This window comes from Panthera tigris, chromosome A2 (assembly GCF_018350195.1).
Source record: "Panthera tigris isolate Pti1 chromosome A2, P.tigris_Pti1_mat1.1, whole genome shotgun sequence".
In the NCBI taxonomy this organism is placed as follows: Eukaryota; Metazoa; Chordata; class Mammalia; order Carnivora; family Felidae; genus Panthera; species Panthera tigris.
Genome location: NC_056661.1, coordinates 81,348,284 through 81,369,731, shown reverse-complemented (window position 1 = coordinate 81,369,731; position 21,448 = coordinate 81,348,284). Strand labels below are relative to the sequence as shown.

The 21,448-nt window shown below is 35.5% G+C and overlaps 1 protein-coding gene across 6 annotated transcripts in view; it reads right to left on the bottom strand.

The window, feature by feature from the left end:
* Positions 1–4,299: 4,299 nt before the first annotated feature.
* PTPN12 (protein tyrosine phosphatase non-receptor type 12) overlaps positions 4,300–21,448 on the bottom strand; it is a 102,476-nt gene continuing 85,327 nt past the window's right edge. For 4 of the 6 annotated variants that reach the window (XM_042965110.1, XM_042965118.1, XM_042965143.1 and 1 more), the window contains 6 exons: positions 13,687–14,663; positions 9,536–9,613; positions 8,622–8,689; positions 7,667–7,697; positions 4,683–4,790; positions 4,300–4,455 (listed from right to left, as the gene is read on the bottom strand). In XM_042965110.1, coding sequence (XP_042821044.1) covers positions 4,394–4,455; positions 4,683–4,790; positions 7,667–7,697; positions 8,622–8,689; positions 9,536–9,613; positions 13,687–14,663 — 1,324 coding nt within the window. In that variant the 3' untranslated portion in view covers positions 4,300–4,393. Of the gene's footprint in view, positions 4,456–4,682; positions 4,791–7,666; positions 7,698–8,621; positions 8,690–9,535; positions 9,614–13,686; positions 14,664–21,448 lie in introns of those variants that run through there. The other 2 variants (XM_042965114.1, XM_042965125.1) reach the window with 2 other exon arrangements.

Here is a 21,448-nt window from a genome sequence, read left to right as displayed (position 1 = left end):
AAAAAAATTATTTTTAAGTTTTTAACAAAGAAAATCACAAGGAAAATTTAATTACAGTACTATACTACACTTATTGAAAAAAATCATGTGTAAGTGGACCCTTGCAGTTCAAACCCTTGTTGTTCAAGGGGCAGCTGTAATTCATTGTGGCCAGAGCACAGATACAGAGAAAAGGCTCCAAAGGGCAGCAGCAGGTAGATCTTGGATGGGGTCTTGCATCCAAGTCACTGGATTTCATTATGCACTAGAATCACCTATGGTGCTTGTTTAAAATGCACATTACTTATCCCCATTCTAATTCAGCTCTAGGGTAGGACCCTGGAACCTGAATTTTAAGGGCACTCTCTCAAATATTCTAATGCAGGAGAACCTGGGCCACATTTTGAAGAAGTATTACCATAGACAGTGAAGAACCATTAAAGATTTTTTAGGGAAAAGGTAACAATTAGAAGAGGTCACCAGCAGGTCAGACTGGCCTTTTAAGATGAGTCTGGTGGTGGTAGTGAGGAAGCTGGATTGAAGAGATGAGAACCTAGAGTGCAGAATACACCAGATGACTAGGATGGGTAATGGGAGGGAGAGGATGCCATTCACCAAGGTAAGGAACATGTTTAACCTAAATCAAGTTTCAACAAATACAAATATGAAGATTTACCATATTACTGCAAAAGTTCGTTTAAATAGCAAATTCTTCCTGAGGTTTCTGTGCTGTCATGGTTTCATTCCTGGCTATATTAATTCCCTCTTACTGATATCCAGTCTGGACATTTCTTATGAACTTCGAATCTACCTATGGACTATCTACCTCCTGGCGGTTATCTCAAACTCAACATTCAAAATTGAGCTTTTTCCTTTCCCAGCCAGAATCCTGGGAATTTAAGAGACCTTCCCTATCCCTCATACCCATCTAGTTATCTAAATAGGAATAGGAACTCCCTGTTATAAATTCAAGCTCAGAAGATAAAGACAAATTGATATTCAGTAAACTCTTCACATTCAAGAATTTAATGTTCATAGTTTCAATGATTTCAAGTGACCCCAGGGATTCAGAACATATAGTTCTGAAATTTCCCTCAGGCAAAAATCTTAACCACAGACCCCCACGAGGCTGTTATACTTAACTAAGTTACTCAGCTAATGACTGAGCCTGGCTCAGCACTGACATAACTATGGCTTTATTGCTCTCTGTTTATCTGTTTATGGAGAAAATGTCCATAAAGTGAAAAGTATTAGAGTGAAAAGTACTATTTATGAAAAATTGCTCCCAAAGGAAAGCTAACTGATAGTGTTATGAAGGAAATAGAAAGATTTAAAAGCCTTTGTACCCTTAGTTATATAAGGTAGAGGTTTTGGATAAAGCAGCAGGATGAATTTGGCAGTGGTTTATCTCAGATACAAATGAGCTTACCATATGCTTTACACAGAAAAAGAAAAATGAGTAACTGTTCTACTCACAGTTCCAACCAGTATAAAAACTAATCCTTGGGAGAAAGCTAAAGCTAGAAAAAGACAATTTAAAATCATCCTGAGGATAGGCAATAGAATAGAAAGAAAAATCTAGAAACTGACTCACAGATCAATGGATACATAACTGGTATCAATGGATACCTGACAAAACTGTAACAGTGGAGCAAGGACATTAAATGGTGATTGGCCAATGGGGGAAAAAAAATCATTCCCTGAACAAAAAAATGGAACATTAGATAGAAATACGTACTCCGATCACAACCAACACCACTTTGTACCCATTAGAAAGGCTAAAATGAAAATTAAGGGCACTACCAAGAAATATATAACAATTGGAACAACCACTTAGGACAACTGGCAGTATCTACTTACTAAAGGCAGATATGTATGTGTACCCTATGATCCCAAAATTCCACTCCTCGATATTCTGCCAACAGATGTATGTACTACATGTACCAAATAACACATTAAAAAATGTTCATAGTGGCATAATCTGTAATATTCCCAAACCCAAGCCATCAAAATGTTTGTTAATGGCAGAATGGACACACTGTGGTACATTCATACAATGCATAACTCTATAGCAATGAAAAAGAAGTAACAGCTACTCATATGGTAATGAAGAAATCTCAGAATCCCAAGGGGAAAGGTTCTCAGTGGCTGATCCTATTTTATTGCTGCATCTAGGTGGTAGTCACACTCAAATGGGTATAAACTTTATGATTATTAGTATGATTTTTGCACTCTTCTGAATACGTTATATATTTTTTTAAATGTTTGCTTATTTTGAGAGAGAGTGAGAGCGCAGGGGAGGGAAAGAGAGAATCCCAAGAAGGCTCTGCCCTGTCAGCAGAGCCTGACTTCAGCTCAAACTCATGAACTGTGAGATCATAACCTGAGCCAAAATCAAAATTTGCACACTTAACGGAGCCACCCAGGTGCCCTATTATTTTTCAATGAAGATGTTCCAAGCAATTCCTTCCCAACATAAAAATGTTTATAAATTATTTTAGTACCATATTATACAAATCATCAAGTACATGAAGGAGCTAAATTCGTTTTACAGTTACACTTTCAGTTTAGGGCGCCTGGGTGGCTCAGTCGGTTAAGCATCTGACTTCGGCTCAGGTCATGATCTCGCTATTCGTGAGTTCGAGCCCTACGTCGGGCTCTGTGCTGACAGCTCAGAGCCTGGACCCTGTTTCACATTCTGTGTCTCCCTCTCTCTCTGGCTCTCCCCCGTTCATTTTCTGTCACTCTCTGTCTCAAAAATAAAAAAAAAAATAAATGTTATACTTTTAGTTTAATTTTTTTTAGGAAAATGATATGCTATAGAGGTGTCTGTGTCTTGTGAATGTCAAGGGTCCACTGTATTCATATTTCCTTATGACCAAAACATATGGGAAAAATTTGAAATCCTAAGGAGCAAACACAAAGACCAATGAGCTTTAAAAAAAATTGACGTGAAATGATAGTTTTATTTTCTCCTCTGCAATAATCCTTCTACTCAGATATGGTCACTCTCTTACTTTAGTCTTATAATTTCTTCTCTCTTTGTATAATTTTTTCAAAAGTTTATTTATTTTGAGAGAGAGGGGGGAACCCAGGAGGGGCAGAGAGAGAGGGAGAGAATCCTAATCAGGCTCTGCGCTAACAGTGAGGCTTGAACTTAAGGACCATAAGATCATGACCAGAACCGAAATCAAGAGTCAGTGGCTTAACTGAGAGAGCCACCCAGGCGCCCCTTTTATCTCTTTCGTATGCAGAGGGAAAATATAGACATCCATTAACTTTAATCCCTGGTGTTAGAATTCAAACTTGGGACACCTGGATGGGATCTATGCTCCAGTTGTAGGATGGGAAGAAACCAGTTCCCCCTTCCTAACCTTACCTCTGTTTGGTGTTTTACTGGATCTTATTAGGCAATAATGAGAAGGATGCCTAGGGCTGACACAAGGATAAGCATTAGAATTAGTAGAAGTATTGGAATTCTTTAATTAAGAGATTAAACTCCATTCACACTCATGACTTAAACACTGGAAGGTAGATACTAACTCTAATTCCCTTGGAATAAGGAATGAAAAACCAAGACAAGTAGGCACTGTAAAATTGTTTCTGTTTTTTTTTTAATGGCAGGTCAAATATCCTGAAACATACATATATTTTGATAGTCTTCTAATCCCACTTGAGTTCAAATATTAAAGTAACACACACACACACACACACACACACACTCACGAGCTAAGAGAATTCAATATTGTTCCAAGGCACTTACTGAATCTCCATGACTAGATGAAAACAAGGACAATTAGGATGGACAATTAGACAGTATATAATATAAAAATAACTTTTTGCTTACAATTTACAAAATGTATTATTATTACAATCTTTGATCTCTGATAACCTGCAACGCTGGCTGCATGAATCCAGCAATTTTAAAATTCAGAAACTATTTTCTAAAACTTCAGGGCAAATAATTTACAAATAAGGTACACAAAGATTTAGACCATGCAGAAATTTCTTACATCTTCTGTTAATAATATTTTATGACTGCAACTTTATCAAATTATATACCTACTTGCCCTGTACATATACAAAATAATGCATACATGATAAAACATTAGCAAAAGAGTAGTCCTTAAACTCAATTTATCATAAAAGTATTACTATATTAACATGTCTACAAGCAGCGTGTAACAGGGTTAAGAGACATTAAGGCAATAATACTTGAAGTTACAAAATAAACCATATGTAATACTTTTTCCTAAGTGTAGTATAAGGCAGGTAGATGGTCCTAGCAAAAAAAAATACTAAGGCAACAATCTACACTGCTGTTAGTCCCACGTTTTTAAGATGGAATACTATAAATCTGGCTTTCAGTGGCACTTGAATTTTTCCAGTCTAAAGTGTCTGTTAGCTCCCTGAATCATGTCCATTCTGAAGGTGGATCTCTTGGTCCTTTGGGTTTTCCACAGCGATTACGAAAACCTATAATCAAAATGCCATAGTGATTAGTGTTCAGAAATGTATTTTAATTTACTAAAAACTCTTAATTTGCTTTGGGTAGTTTATTTACGAACCTGAATAAATCATAGCACAAAGTTTGATAAACTTTGCCTTTCTAAGGAAAGCCTGAAACGATGGCAAATACCCTTTTCTCATTCTTGCCAGCATTAACTACATAAAGTTTTTAAATTATTTAGTAAACAAATTACCAATATCTGTGGCCTCTGTTGGACTTTCTGATAGTTGGTCTTTCTTGTTACTGAAAATAGGTGGACATTCTGTACAAGTCTCTATGTGAATACCTCCTGCTGGATGATCTAAAATGCAAAATAAAGATTGTTAATCACCATCATTTGTAGCATCATATATAGAATCCTCTAATGATTTTAATGTGTGTATTAAATTAAAAGAGCAAGTTTTCTCTCTTGGACATCATAATTTCAGAGGCCCAGATAAATATAAATGCAGTGACGAACACAGGAAATCATGTTAGGTGTTCTCAAGGGCACTTAGACATCTTCAGTGAGTAGTTCTGCAACGTATGGATTCTCCTTATGCTCTTAAAATTTTATTTAATAAACTTCAATCTTGCTGTATTATATTTCCTTACAGTACTCATACTACGTGCCGATGTCCTAAGGCAATAATAGCAAGTGAACTGCTTTTATATGGAAATCAATGGCAATCAAGTTCATAGTTAATTGATGGACTACTGGCTTCTAACAGTAGTAATTCTTTGAAAGTTTTACATCAATTAAATTTTAGTTTACTTACTTAATCCCCAATGCATAAGATTAGCAACAAAAGAAATTAACTACTATGATTTATTCTTTCACAACCATTATCATATCCTCTATAACTCTCTAAGAAACTTATGGAAACTTGGAATTCAAGTCAAATAATACATGACCCTTGTCCTTTGGTGCTTGTAGTTTAAACAGAGTTCAGCAAACTTTTTCTATAAAGGACTAGAAAATAAATTTTAGGCCTTATAAGCAGCATATAGTTTCTGTCACCTCTTCTTCATTGATTTTTGCTTTTAAGTTGTTTTTTTTTTAGTAAGTACTACACCCAATGTGGGGCTTGAGCTCATGAGCCTGAGATCAAGAGTCGCATGCTCTACTGAATGAGCCAGCCAAAGCCCCTAAACAGTTCTTTAAAAATGTAAAAGTTATGGGGCTCCTGGGTGGCTCAGTTGGTTGAGCATGTGACTGTTGATTTCAGCTCAGGTCATCATCTTGCAGTTCATGAGTTCGAGCCTGTGTCTGACTCCACGCTGACAGTGTACTTGGGATTCTCAGTCTCCTTCCCTCTCTGCCCCTCCCTTCTTCGCTCTCTATCCCTCTCAAAATAACATTAAAAAAATTTTTTTTAATGCAAAAGTTATTTGTTCAGCTCAAGGTCAGAATAAAAACAAGTCAAGGCCTAGGCTAGTAGGAGAGACTGACAAGCGTATTATTGTTGTAGTGTGGTAAGTTTTACAGTAAAATGATGCAGAGTGCAATGGAACAGACATAAGAGGTATGGAGGTGAAACCCAGTGGTGGTGAGCTATTCAAGGACTGGCTTCTAGGAAGAAATGATGACCTAGTCAAAAGGCCTCAGTTTTCTCAGTTAAATAAAAGGTCATCTACTGAACAAGAGTCAGTAGGATTGATTTCAGAAGAAAGTAAAGATAGGAAAACTCAAGGAAAATAGAAAGTGTGCCAGCTAGAGCGGATAAGATAACCAAGCAAAGCTGGGGGCCCAACTGTGGATGAAGATCCAGAACTGTAGGCTCATCTGGAAAACGGAATAATGTTCCCCAGCAGTACTCAGGAATCTTGAGGGATAAAATAAAATGGCACAGGAGTTAGGGGAAAGAAACTAGAGGATAATTTAGAGTAGGACTAGAGTAATGGAGGAATAGTATCTAGATTGGATAAAGAAGAGAAACCAGAAAGTAGTTAACATATATTAGGAAAAAAAAGAATTCAATGATCCACAATAGCAGTATTAATATAATAAAGATAGTAGTAATACTATTGCTTCCATTTTGAGTGCCTATCATGTGCCAACCACAGTGTTTGATAGCCCATATATGTGATTTAAATAAGTCCTCACAACAGTTTTTTAGGGTAGGTACTATTATTTCCATTTCACAGAGAAAAAAAACTGAGGCTAAGATAAGGTAACTTGCCTGAAGTCATATAGTAAGTAGAATGGTAAAAATGAAATTGTAAACCAGGTAGACTTGACTCTAAAGCCCTATTCTGTTCTTTTCCTTATGTTGCCTCAGCTAGTAGACAGAGTATTAAAAATGTGTAAGATGGAATGGAGCCCCATTAGTCAAAGATGCAGGGAGAGAGCAACTGAAGCAGAATGGAGGGTAAGGGCAGATGATAGATAAACTGAGGGAATTGTATAGGCTAGGATGTTTTGTTGTTGCTGCTGTTTTTAATTTTTATTTTAGAGAGAGAGAAAGAGAGCACGTAAGTGGGGCAGAAGGGCAGAGGGAGAAAGAGAGAGAATCTCAAGCAGGCTCCACACTCAGCATGGAGCCGGATGCAGGGCTCGATCCCACAACCCTGGGATCATGACCTGAACTGAAACCAAGAGTCAGATGTGGACGGTCAACCAACTGAGCCACCAGGTGCCCCTAGGCTAGGACGTCTGATAAGCTGCTTTCATGGTCACTGATTTATAAGAATTAATAATAACTTGATGTATTTTACTATGATAGTACAAGTAATGTGGCAGAAAAATATTCTAACTTGGCATTGGAACAGTGGGTTGAGCTACATAATCTTATTGATCTTCATAAATGCGGAAGTCCTACAAGGAAGAATTCCAAAACAGTTTTTAGAGCTCCAGTTCAATAATCTAGGTTAATTTGGGACATCTATTCAAACCACTGTCAGATCTAGATTCTAAATGTTTTTATAAACAACAGAAAATAAAAATATTTTAAAAATAATTTTTTTCCTATTAGCCTGTAACTACCAATAATAAATGCTGTTACTTTCCAGATTAATAATAATATCTGATACAATAATTAATTTGAAATAATTATAATACACAGTTCAGGTTCTAGAAGTGTCCTACATATTCTCACATACAGAAATAACCAAGTAAATAACACACACCATGAGGCATGCTATTTTATGGAGATTAATCTCTCTCTCTATAACAGAAAGAAACAAAATCTAACTTACCACATTTTTCACTTCCAGGGGTTGTCAAGCCCTAAAAGGAAGACATTTTAATAACTATTACAATATATCTCTTTTAGAAGAAATAATAGAAAATGTGGTCTGTTATGACTATATATCCCAAGAAGTCAAGATCTACCAAAATTTTCAGTGTTAAAGGGAAAGAAAACAATGGTGTTTTCAATTAGGCTTAAAATTTTTAAGTGTTAAGGTATTTTATACTGGGAATAAAAAGATAGGGGAATTACTTTTTCCTTGTGGATGGAAACTGAAATGCAGGAGCAACTACACAAAGGAACATACACACAACTCCCATTTTGCCCATATTCTACGAATTATGATATACATTGTAACACATAAATAACATCATTATTACAGGTTACCACTATTTTATATATGCCAAGTAAAGTATATTGTTTCTTAATCATTGTAAGATGTGCCCTAATTTGGGGGATATTAAAATATGGGGGAAATATGAAAAATGTTAATATTGATGAAAAATGGTATGGAAACATGGCTAATATATTTAGCTGTCAAACATTTGCTGAATGTGAAAAGGAAACCTCATGTAACCAGACAAACCAAAGGATGGGACTATGTACTTAGTGTTATAATGGAAGGAACAAATTCTAAGAAAGTACTGTGACCCTGAAAATGTTAACTCCTATTCCATTCACACTTCCAAAATGACTTAAAACACGGAGTAATTTACAGATTTTAAAAGCAGTCTAGGAAAATAATACTCTGTGATGGCCATATGTAGATCATGTTGCCCTTTTTAAAAATTTCAGATCTCACATTTTATGTAGGGTTTTCATCTGAAATCTTACCATAAAAAATGCTGATCAAAAGTTATATTTAATAGTCTTAAGGTGACAGTTATTAAACAACTATAAGATAAATTAACAAAAGAACAAAAATACTTAGTTATAGCTGTTCCAATCCCAAAAGGACTCACTTCAGATATTTTTTGTTCGGACTGTTCCTGACTTTGAGGTTCACTCCATTCAGATCTCATAGGTGTATCTGAGAAAAATAAAATCTTACAATTAACATCTTTAATTCCTGAATTTCTTGCATTAAAGATGCAAAAACAGACCCTATAGATTTTTAGAAACGATCACTTCCATAAAATATTTTATTTCTATTAATTTAAGAAAATATAGTTTACTGTTATAAGCTCATGGTAATGTATACATGTGGCAGACTTAGATGTATTTAGTAGTATTGAAGTATACGGCTTCACTTTCCACATTCTTGAAATGAGTTAAAATTAATAAAATATTGGTAAAAGGTAACTTAGGTAAAATTAGGGAGGACCCCACCAAGCACGAGACATTGTAAATATATTAAGCTGTTTCTGTACTCTTTTTTTTTAAGAAGAGACAGAGAAGAAATATATTATCAAGACTTTGAAATATCACTTTCTCCCAGTTCTCAGTGATACTCATGTGGCCTTAAGTGTCCTTCAGTTAACACCAACTGAGTTGACGCCCAACTACAACCCAAATTAAATATTTACTTACCTAAACTGGCACCCAGTGAAGCAATTAATGTCTTTTAATAAATGCTATTTTTAATGAATGAAAAGACACCAACTTACAAATACAGTTATAAATACATTTAAGTAAATTATAGTATCTAATATAAATGCAGCCATTTTAGCAATCTTAGCAAACAAAAAATATTTTAAAGTATTTTTCAAAAAAATAAGTATTTTTCATTCAAGGAGTTAAAAACATTTGTCAATATCAAGTCAAACCTTTTTTTGAATTTAATTATGCAGCTCAATAGCAACTAGACTAAAATAAGCCATGTTTTTCAGAGTTTATTATTACAGTACAATAATAAAAAAGCAGAAGAGACACTCACTATGTTCACTTGCTAACACAAAGGATTCAGGAGTTCTTTCAGGTAGGGGAGGAGGTGAATCTTCACTAACATCAACATCTATATTAAATACATAAAATTCAGACAAATTATGAACTTGTTAAAGAATATTAACTCATTAAAAATGAACTTGTTATCTAAACTAATATAAGAGAGAAAAGTCATTTCCACAATTATCTAAGAACCAGTTTTTAGTGTTTATTTTTAAAAAATGTTTATTTTTGAGAGAGAACGCACGAGTGGGGGAGGGGCAGAGAGAGGGAGATAGAGGATCTGAAGCAGACTCTATGCTGACAGCAGAGAGCCCAATGCAGGGCTCGAACTCCTGAACCATGAGATCGGGACCTGAGCCAAAACTGGACACTTAACCAACTGAGCCACCCATGTGCCCCTAAGAGAAATCAGTTTTTAAAAATGCAAATAACAAACAAGAAATCCTCACTACTCAACTTGTTACCAAGTATTATTTAACGAGCAAAGCGGAATGAACTCATTCACTGCTGCGCAGAGAAAATGATTCCTGACTTTCCTGATACCCTGCAGACATCACTGTCCTCTCAGTCTGAAGACAGCCTTCAGTAGAAAAGCCAGTGGGCAAGGGACATCTCGTTTGGGCTTGCAGATGATGTTTTGAGTACACAAAGGAAACCTTTGGTCATTTGACTCAAGCCAGTGTTTCCCAAACTGGAATCAATTGCTTAACTCTCTTCATGAGTTTTGCCATACCACCATACCACCATCTGTCCTCTATTTTTTTTAATTTCTTTTTTTTAATACTCATTTTTGAGAAACAGCACGAGTGGTGGAGGGGCACACAGACAGGAAGGCACAGGATCTGAAGCAGGCTCCAGATTCTGAGCTGTCAGCACAGAGCCCAATGTGGGTCTCAAACCCACAAACCCGGAGATCATGACCTGAGCCAAAGTCAGACACTTAACCGACTGAGCCATTCAAGCGCCCCTGTACTATTTACTTTTTAAGTCCCATTCATTTTTAATTTAACTGTGTCCTTTGGTCATACTTTAAACAGTAATGACTAAAATGGCAAATCTGAAGTGTCTGTTTTCTAATATGCTTAAAAGTATTACATTTTTTGAATGTTCATTTAATGCTTAAAATCTTGTGAACAGTGGCATATGACCTACTCTGAGAATACTGACTGAAGCCATATTAAAGCTTTTCACCAGAGCTAAAACAAAATTAGCTCTTGGAAAAGATAATGCACTAAGTAAGCCTCATCAGTTAGCCTTTCTGCATAGGGTAAATGCAGTTTCATTGGAGGTAAAGAAGGAAAATATGAGGATACAATTCCGTGCGTGGGTTCTCCGGTTAGAGAGGATGGAGTGAAGAAAGGGAATGTAAGAATCCTGTATTATTTTGTCTGGGCTTTGACAACTGTTCTCTTTTTAAAAAATGAACAATCTTGCCATAATACTTTGCTATTTAACCATATCTGATAGGCTATGCATTAAAGAGACTGAAAATCAAAGCCTTTTCAGTTTTCAACTAGCATGAGCCAGGTATGATTGCTCTTGTCCTTCCTACATTTATTTAGCCAAAGACCCAAGAAAATACAGCCTCTGGGTCCTACTAAGAATTCCAGTCCAGTATTTTGTATGTCAGTCACTAGTACTGGAACTCTCTCTTGCATATAAAGTGAAACCATTAAAGAACCATCCACTTATCCAGTAGTAATAATCTGAGCCATCGTCATTCTTCCCCTTGCCCTTTTATTATTAACAGCTCACAAAAAAAAGATAGCTGTTGGAAGGAAAGGATGCATAATTTTGGCACTCTGGTGCCATTTCATAATTAAGTGAACAAATCAGGAAGGACAGTCTTGCTTGGTTACATTAAGTATCTTTCAGAAATTCTATACCTCTTTTTTTCATGGCAGTCTTTATTCTTTAACACTTTTAATTTCTAACTGTGGCTCATGCTTTTCAGCTTCATGTTTTTCTTTCAATCTCTGGACCACCTTTAAGTTATAAACTTCTATTTTAGAGGTTATCAAAAACAGAGACTGCACATTTTACACAGGTTTTTGCAAATCATAACACTAAATGGGGACTCAGTGTAGCCAAGTTTGAGAAATCTTTCAGGAGGCTGAAGTCAATATTAAAATCAAAATTCATAGCCAGTAATTTTTGCCAGGCAGTAACTTACGCAAAAGGTTTTTAGGTATCAAAATAAAATTGTTCTAACTCCCTAACAAGTTCTAAAACAAACAAGGAAACAAAAATCTAATTCTTGTGCCAATGGTTCATCTACAAAGTAACTAGTAACATCAAAAACAGGACTGCTTGCAGCACAGAACACTAACACAGGAAAATCTTCAGTTAATACCAAATTCATTTAGCATAGTTTGGATAGGGCAAAAAGAAATCAAGTCACATTTAGAACTATCTTTGCTTTGAGATACAAATAAAATGCAGAGAAGTGAGCTAGTATACAGTAGGATGACTTAAATATCCTTATACAGTACTTTGCATTATTTTTTAATGTTTATTTTTGAGACATACACACACACACAGTGCGAGTAGGGGAGGGGCAGAGAGAGGGAGACACAGAATCTGAAACAGGCTCCAGGCTCTGAGCTGTCAACACAGAGCCCCATGCGGGGTTCCAAACTCAGGAATCATGAGATCATGACCTGAGCCAAATTTGGATGCCTAACCGACTGAGCCACCCAGGCGTCCCAGTATTTTGTATTCTGAAGGAAATTTTTCTATTATCACCGAAAGACTGGTCAGGTGGCAATAACTTTTAATGAGCATATCATATCTTGCATCCTTCCTGCCCTCACACCAAAATTCTATTTCTACCAATGGTTAAAAAAAAATGTATTTCCTAGGTACAAGATAGATGCATGCTTGATATACTTCAAAAGCCCAAAATGAAAATTTCTCATCAACCCATTTTCTTGTGTAGTTACAACTTGGCAGTTATTTTTCAAGCTCTGAATTTGAGGAAGAAAAAGATATTAACAGTCTTAAATTATGGCAAACTGGTAAAGTAATATTTACTGTGGTAACCATTATCTTCTGAAGATCCTTCAAATAACAGAAGAATCAAGACTACAGATTATAATGTAAATTTAGGAAACTACCTTAGATTCTCATTTACTCTACCAGATACATTCTCAAGATTAAAAAACACAGTATGTGTCAGCTGGGGAAAATAAAGGCACCATAGTACGGGTAGTACTTATTAGGTCAGGAACAGAAAAAATTATCATTTAAGTTCACAGTACTTATTTGGTTGCACATTGTAAATACCAGCCTAAATACCATGACCTTTGGTCATGACCAGAGTCCACTGACAAGTAAATGACCACTGATAATCAATCTACCAGTAAATAGCTTTCGTGTTTATTACATTTGCTCTCAACTTTATGGTCTGTTTAAGAAGGCAGCCAGGATTATTTTAGTGGATCAAAGATGAATTTTAAGAACCAGTAATACATCTTGGGAACCAAGTGCACACATCCTCAAAAGCTAACACAGTTTAAAAAAAAGTCAATTAAATAATAGTATCAATGACGTAGATAAGGATATATCCCACTCACTACTAACTGAATTAAATTTCCCATATTCTGCTGAGTAGTTACAGTTTTGCTTCTTGGTTCATCTTAGAGGTAAAAGCAACCTCACGTGCAAGTATAAAAGGTGCTGTATAGTTAAAAAAGCATTAAACGATGATAAACTAGTATTTGTGATAAACATGGATGAAATTAAATGCCCAATGAAGCTGTCTGACAATATTTGTTACTTGAAGCAGTTCTATCTTCCCTAAATTATTTCTAATTATTCAGTCAGATAAATTTTTGACCCACATAAAATACTAAAAACTATTAACATAGGAGGGAAAACTAAAGAGCAAAAAAATTTTCAGTCACAACAATTGAAATACCTTGCAAACACAAAATCTAGTCATGCAATTAATCAAATTAAGGTAACAGAGCTTACTTTATTATTAGTTCTTAATAGAAACCTTTAAAAAAGTATCTAAAATAATGAAACTGTGCTGTAGATTCTACAGTGAAATGTGGAACAAAACAATTAATTGATATAGTGCTTAGAACAGTGACTGTAACACAGTAAAAATATTTAAGTGTTAGATACTGTTATTACCTTTTTCAGCACCTGAATGTATTGTTCCTGCTATATCATGTCTAGCAATGGACATTGGCAATACTTTCCTTGTAGAAATGCTTTCAGTACTAGTGGCAGCAGAAACTGTGGCACTTGCTGTTGAAATACTAGTTTTATTCTTGGTCATGGCACCGTCAGAGTTCCTTTCATCTGAGTCCGAGTCATCAGAGTGAAGAGGATTAGTAAAACTGAGGGGTGCTCTAAAGAGAGGCGAGCTGTTATGATGACCTGCAGGATCATGGGTGTCAACTGGTGTTGTGGGGCTTGGTGTTAAACTCACAGTTTTCATCGTTTGACAGTGGAGATCTGAGGGTTTGCCTTCAGATGACTCAGGCATGGGTAGGGTATTTTCAGGTCCATGAAAAGACCACATTACATGTCCTTTCTCATCAAGAGGCAAGCGGTCTGGCCTTGGAGGTGTGCCTGAATTCTTCTGTGATTCTTCTGGTGGAACACCCGGAACTTTATTTGACTGTGTTGCGCTGCAGTCCACACAAGAATTCTGAGAAATATCATCTACTTTAAGATCCCCTGAACTCAATTCCTGGGACTTAGAGGTTTTATCAGTTATACAAGGTGGAGTCGATTTAATTTTAATTGCATGTCCCCTATTCAAGAGTGTGTTCCCATCAAAACTTTTTGGTCCCTCTTGGAGGGGGACCTTCTTAATCTCAAAACTTAAATTTCGCTCCAATTTTTTATCCATCTGTTCAACAGCTGATTCATTTTTCCCTGGAAGTTCTGCTGACTTATTATAGTTTCTGTTGAGGTCTGTTGAATGTTGTTCTGATGAAACCATGTGCAACACTGGCTTTGGATGGTATCTGTCATTGTCCTGCCACACAGTAGTGACTGTTGGAAACGCTGACGGGGGAGAAGGTGTCAAGATGGGTGGCACTGGATGAGGTTCTGGTGGCTGAAGTATTTCTTCCTTGGCATCCCCTTCAACAAGGCAACTGAAAACATTAATAAAAGGGCATCATAAGAATGCTCATCCTTTCATGAATAAAAAATTATAAACTGTCAAAATTTAATGTTTAGTGAGGCAATATATACTGTTTACAAATACAAGAATTTTCATGAAAAACAGGTCTCCTCCCACAGCCCTTCAGTTACCCAGAGACATCAACTTTCAGCCTTTTTAACAGCTGCTTCTAAGATTCACCTCCATTATTTCAAAATATTTCAAAATTCATAAATTATCTTTTTTCCATAAATTGTTATTTCTTGATCTATTTCACACATTCTCCATTATCTTCCTACTAGGTATCTTTTCTATCTTCCCAATACTGTTACAACTTTTAGCTAGTTCAATCTTATCAATATCGATATCATTCTTACCCATGACACTATGATTTCCTATCTTTTCTTATACAACCTCTTATTTTTCTCTAATAATTGCCATATGTTTCTGATGGCTCAGTTCTCTATGCATCATCAATAATTTAGCCCTTCTTTTTTCTTCCACATTTATACACCTCTTCTCAGTTGGTCATGAAACACACTATAGGTAATTATCAATACCACACACGTCCCTCTTAGGCTTTTAGGTCCTTGGTGCTCGAGCTCCAGTGTGTACCACTGACTACCTAGGCCCCACAGAGCTGACGTTCTCTCCAGTAGGACTCTCCTATTTTCCAGGTCCCATACATAAGGTACACTTCCTTGTTTTGGTGGTTGTATCCTGCAATTTCTTCTTAAGAACTACATATGGGAGGCAAATTTCTTGAGGCTTTTTATATTTGAGTATTATATTTTCAAAGTTATTGATTTTTTGAAAATATACATAATTTTAGATTAGAAATAATTTTCCTTCACAATTATGTAATTCTGATTCCTGCTCCTTTGAATGTGAACTGTGTTTTTTCCCTCTCTTGGAGCTATTAGGTTCTTTTTTGTTCTTGAGGTTCTACAGTTTCACCATGGAACTTTCAGAATCCATTGTATTATAAATTTTTTTATCTATCAGATTGGAAACTTTCTTTTTAAGTTTATTTGTTTTGAGATAGCGCACACACATAAGCGGGGGAGGAGCAGAGAAAATGACAAGCAGGCTCTGCACTGTCAGCGCAGAGCCCCATATGGGGCTCAAACTCACAAACCGTGAGATCGTGACCTGAGCTGAAATCAAGAGTCGAAGGTTGGGTCCCTGGGTGGCTCAGTCAGTTAAGTGTCCAACTCTTGATTTCAGCTCAGGTTCGTGAGTTCGAGCTCCACACTGTCAGTGAGGAGCCTGCTTGGGATTCTGTCTCAAAATAAATAAGTAAAAACTTAAAAAAAATAAAAATTCATGTTCTTTAATACTGGAAATTTATCTTACTATCTTTTTTCTACTTTGTATTATCTCTATTTCATCTAGGTTCCTTTTTTTCCTGCTTATTTAGGTCTATCTTTCACGTTAGAGACGTTGTCAAATGCCTGATCATCCTGGTTCTGTTCTTAAAGAATGGAGTATTATAAATGACTGGAAGATCTATACACATTATGTAAGAGGGAGGTCTTGAAGCTTGTGGCTTAGAGGTCATGTGGACTGAGTACAGCCTTTGCAACAATACTGGTGGGCCACAACGAGTAAAGTGTACATTTCATCTCTTGAGCTAGTTTTTCAAAAGGGAGGTTCTCCCACCAGCAATCTGGGAGCAAAGGACCTGGAGGATGTGACCATTCAGCATACAAATTCCTGTTTTCAGTAAGGCACTACAACACCACCATCAGTTGGATCTGATGTCCTTGAATCCAAAGACCCCCCTGGTTCAGCCACTCCAGAGTAAATCCTTCCTGTGTGTCCAAATGTAAGAGAGGCAGTCATTTGCTCAATTTAATGTAAGGAATCTGGGGTTCTAAATACTCTTAATAGAAACACTCAAGTCTCCTTGTTTTTAGTCCCATCCTACACACTAGTCTTAAGGGGGACCTCCAATTTCTGAGGTTTTCTGAGAGTTCTTTGGAGAATCATGTTGATTCTTGTGGGCTTCCCCCACCTACTGGAAAGCAAGTTTTAGCTTTCCCTGTTCTGTTAGTCCCTTTACATTGGTTGATAAGCTTTCTACTTTCCACAGTTCTGTCATCATCCTTCTGCTGCCATCCCTCTCCAATTTTGTTTTTAAAATCTTCATACATTTTTATATTCCTTCACAATAATTTTAGGAAGTTTAGGGAGGGACCAGAGTTAAATGTGTTCAAACAGCCTTATTTAACCAATAATCTTGTTAAGTACTTTTGGAAACAGTGTGCAGGATGTTGAAAATATACAATAAACACATTCTTAGCTACTCATATTTTTAAAAAGCTTTACTGAGGTAGAGTTGATGTACAAAAAAACTATACATATTTCATGTATAAAATCTGATGAGTTTGGACATATGCATATACCCATGATACCATCACCACAATCAAGGTAATAAACATACATCATCACCTCCAAAAGTTTCCTTGTGTCCCTTTGTGGGTTTTTGTGGCTACTCAAATTTGGTAATTACACTAACAGATTTCTTCCTATGCTTCTTTGATTTAAGGTTGGTTGGAACAAGGCTTAAAACACTTAAATAGCACTTTCATGTACACAAAAATTGGAAGCCCAACCACAAAAATATATATGCTACAAATGGACTTTCCACTATAGTAACCGACACTCATGTTTTTACTAGATACTCTGATATATGACTTGCATAATTCTTATTGTAAATACTGGTTTTAATATCCTCTGTTTTGAGGAAGGCATAGATTTCACTTCTCAAAAACAAAGCAAACCATTCAGGACCTACCACATGCTAGGCATTATACCAGTACCAGAAGAGGACAGAACAATGAACACAACGGTTCGGAAAAACAGTGAAAAATAAAACTAAAAAGGTAGATTGAAGCTATACTGTGAAGGCTCAGAACTTCACACTAAGACATTTGGACTTTATAATAATAATAAATTATATTTAATTTGTTTGACCAAGTCTTAAAATGAGTGACTCTATAATTTGTTATGTTACATAAAATCAGAAAATTACTTTTCTTACAGTAATTTAGGCTGGATTCCATATGGGGTGGAAACAGTAAGGGAGTGAAGAAAATGACTACCAAAAAATTAGAACAGAACACTTTCAAAACAAAAACTTTCACTACTCTCTTTTTTTAGGGAGGTAATACCATATAATGAAGAAAACATTACTGGACTAGAAGATAGGAGACTTGTGTTCTTGGTTGAACTCAGCTAGCCTATTCACATCAGTTCTTTTGGGAAACAGCTATTAATATCCCTGTGATCAAGATTACTGTAAAAGTCACTGTGTTCATGACATCACTTACCACTCTGACATATCACTGACTATCTACAGAATGAATAGAGAATACATGGCAATCTAAAAAAGGAAGATGAGAAAACATAAATATAGGTGTTGTATCAATGCTAATGATTACTTTTGATATAATGATTAACTTAATAAAAAAAGGTTTTTTTGATGTCTTTACTTTTGACAGAGAGACAGAGAGAGTGCTAGCAGGGGAGGGGCAGAGAGAGACAAGAGACACAGAATCCAAACCAGGCTCCAGGCTCTAAGCTGTCAGCACAGAGCCTGAGGCAGAGCTCAAACTCACCAACCTTGAGATAATGACCTGAAGCGAAGTCAGACTCTTAACTGACTGAGCCCCCAGGCACCCCAATATAATGGTTACTTTATATTCTATATAGCTTAAACTTTGTAATTGAGAAAGATGTTCTACTTGTGTTTATCCTTTATTTCTTGGTTTTATTATATATTCTGACCCCTATCAATAACTTTTTAAAATTATGCCTGAGATCAAAAGTATTTCTAAAGTGAAAAGAAATAACACAAGAATTAGAGAACTATAGTAAGCATGCATATTTTTGCATTTTGCCAAAATCTACCCTTATTTATCTTAAAGAATGCAAATTGGGAATGAATAATTCAATTAGAACTTTAAAATTTTAATCAGTCAAATAAATCACTTTTGTCCTTTATGATTTCCTTTATCCTTCTATTATATTCCCTTCTACAAGTTTGTCAAACATTATTATTTTTTAGGTCAAACATTATATTTTGTTTCAATAATTTGACTTTCTGTATTTAATCACCTGAAGATTGCCTTGGTATTTGGTATAAGGATCTAAATATATTTTTCTTCAGATGATTAGTAATATTATATTATGACTTTATAAATAACGAAACCTTTTCCTTCTCCCTATTTAGTATATATTAATTCCTAACAAGATCTATTCCCTAGTTGTTGGTTCAACTCCATTAACTAGTATATTCTTATACCACTGACAGACTATCTTAACTATTACAGTTTTCTAGTTTTTAAAAGAGTTGGTCCTTGCTTATCACTATTTTCATCCAAAGTTTTCTGTTATTTGTCTTTGCTCATCCAAGTTAACATTATATTGTCAAGTTCAGAAAAGATCCGGTTAGTATTTTAGTGAAAATTGCATCAAATATGAAAATAAATGATATTTTAAGTATCACTGCGAAAGCTCAATTACATTTAACTTTTCCAATCAAGAACACTTAATTTTTTTTCAATAATACAAATGAAAATAATTCTACCTAAGGTTCCACTTTCTACATAAGGCTATTTCCAGATATTTAGTATTTTGAAAGGGACCTCTTTTAATCACTTCTTATTTGGCTGACCTATAGGACCATTTCCTACTTTTATTCAATCACTTTGCTCCTTTCTTAAAAATTAGCCACTTCAAGGCAATACATTTGTTTAATATACTTGTTAAAAAAAAGAATCAACAAAAGGAAAATAGCATTTCAAAAAAGAGCCGAAGACTTTTTTTTTTAACAGAAGAAAACAGTGCAGAAGAACAACAACTGTTTTGTGAAATACAGGTTTCTCCATCACCTACTTTTTCCAGTTGCCATTTTCCCAGAGTTCTTGGTCACCAAAATCCTCACCAAAAAACCACATTCTTTGCTAGATGAGGGTTCAAATCAGGTAACTTCAAAAGCCTCCAATGAGTAGACCTTAACTCCTGTTTTGACCCCACAAATGCCCTCACCTATTCAGGATATTCTAAGAGCCACAGATGTCTGAAAGTCTATTCATTCTCCCAGGCAACCCTCAAAGAGGTTGATATTCATGTATTTCTGGCAGATACGAAATTCCTTCACGGCTTGTAGAATGCCACTGTTTTCCTGGTTTTACCCTTGGTGGTTTTCCTTTTCTACAGCTTTCTTTTAGTCTGCTCCTCACAAATTATGGTGCTTATCAGGGTTCTCTCCTTGGTACTTTGTTATATTATATCTACAATATGAAAGACTTTATTTCTGTGCAAGTCTTCCAAATACAAAACCCTCAATAAATCTTTACCTCTCGCCTCGATAACAAAATGTCTGAAACAACCACATTCCATATTCCTTCCAATTCTAATCCCACTTAAAACTGAATTGAGAGGCATTAGAAGAAAGCATCAAGTATACTGTCACTGTCTCTGAAATATTAAATAAAGAAAATTTTACTATGGCACACACCCATTTGTGTCTCTGTAGTAAACCTGTTGACAATTTATAGAAACAGCTAACAAGGTACACTTACAGAGTGCTGGAGTTAGTGAAAATAGAAAATGAAATCTGCTGTTCAAAAATCTACAATACTCTTTAAGTATGTATAAACCAGAATTATATGACTGATTAAATCTAATACAACAAACATAAGCCTTCCTCTCTAGATCTTTCTCTAAGAACATGTACTTTAAACAACCAATTCATTTATTTGCTTTCTGTAGCCATACTGAAAAAGAAAGTATACCATTATTACTTTTTAATCAGTCTTACACTGTTGTGATTTTATTTTCAGTTAACAATTTACACTAGTTCTAAAACTCATCTCAACCTGGAACTCACAGGGTATGCCTTTGTGGAACATGAGGAAATTCTGCCATTTGACTCCACTGCATGTATAAGAAAAAGGTAACTTCACATATCCCTAAATAAAATCCTGTCTTAAGCTGAATGAACACTGTTCTATTAATTCTCATTTGCTACTTCTTTATTATCCTTTTTGTTTATTAAAGAATAACAGGAGTCAAACTTTCAAAAAGACTTAAAATTCACAACATTCTATTCATTTTTTCCCTTCAAAATTAGGAAGATATTACCACTGTTTGTTGTTGGAAGTAGAGGACTATGTACATCACAAATATCAGTGTACACTTTGAGAACCTCTACATTGGCTCAGTCTCAAAAAAATTAAAAGATATTGGGGTAGCAAAAATGTTTCTTGATTTATTACCTTTATAGCTAGAGTACAGTTTCTTTTAGGATCCCAAAGGACTCATATGTGGGACAAAGAAGTTAGCTAACAGTTTATAGATTTTAACTAGATACCTTCCCAGGAGGCTAAGATTCCAATTTCAGTATAGATACCAAAGTGGAAATCAAACAAGAAACTACTACTGGGAAGTTTTGTTAGTGCACAGTTAACCACATCCTGAGCATTTAAATGCTGAGATTGTAAACCCACCTTCATAGGCTTTCTACTGTTCCACAGAGAAGCACATAACATAAAAGTATTCCAGAGACTACAGTAAGTATGATATCTTGCCTTACTTATCAAGGAAAATTGTATTCTTCTTTTGTATTGAGGAATAATGTCATTAAGGTGTAGCAACTCAATGCCAAGACCAAACCCCACTTAACTTCAGTCAACTTCTATTCAACTTTTAAGGAAAAAAAAAAAAAAATTGATGAATCGTATATAAAAGAAGTCCTACTTTCAGGGA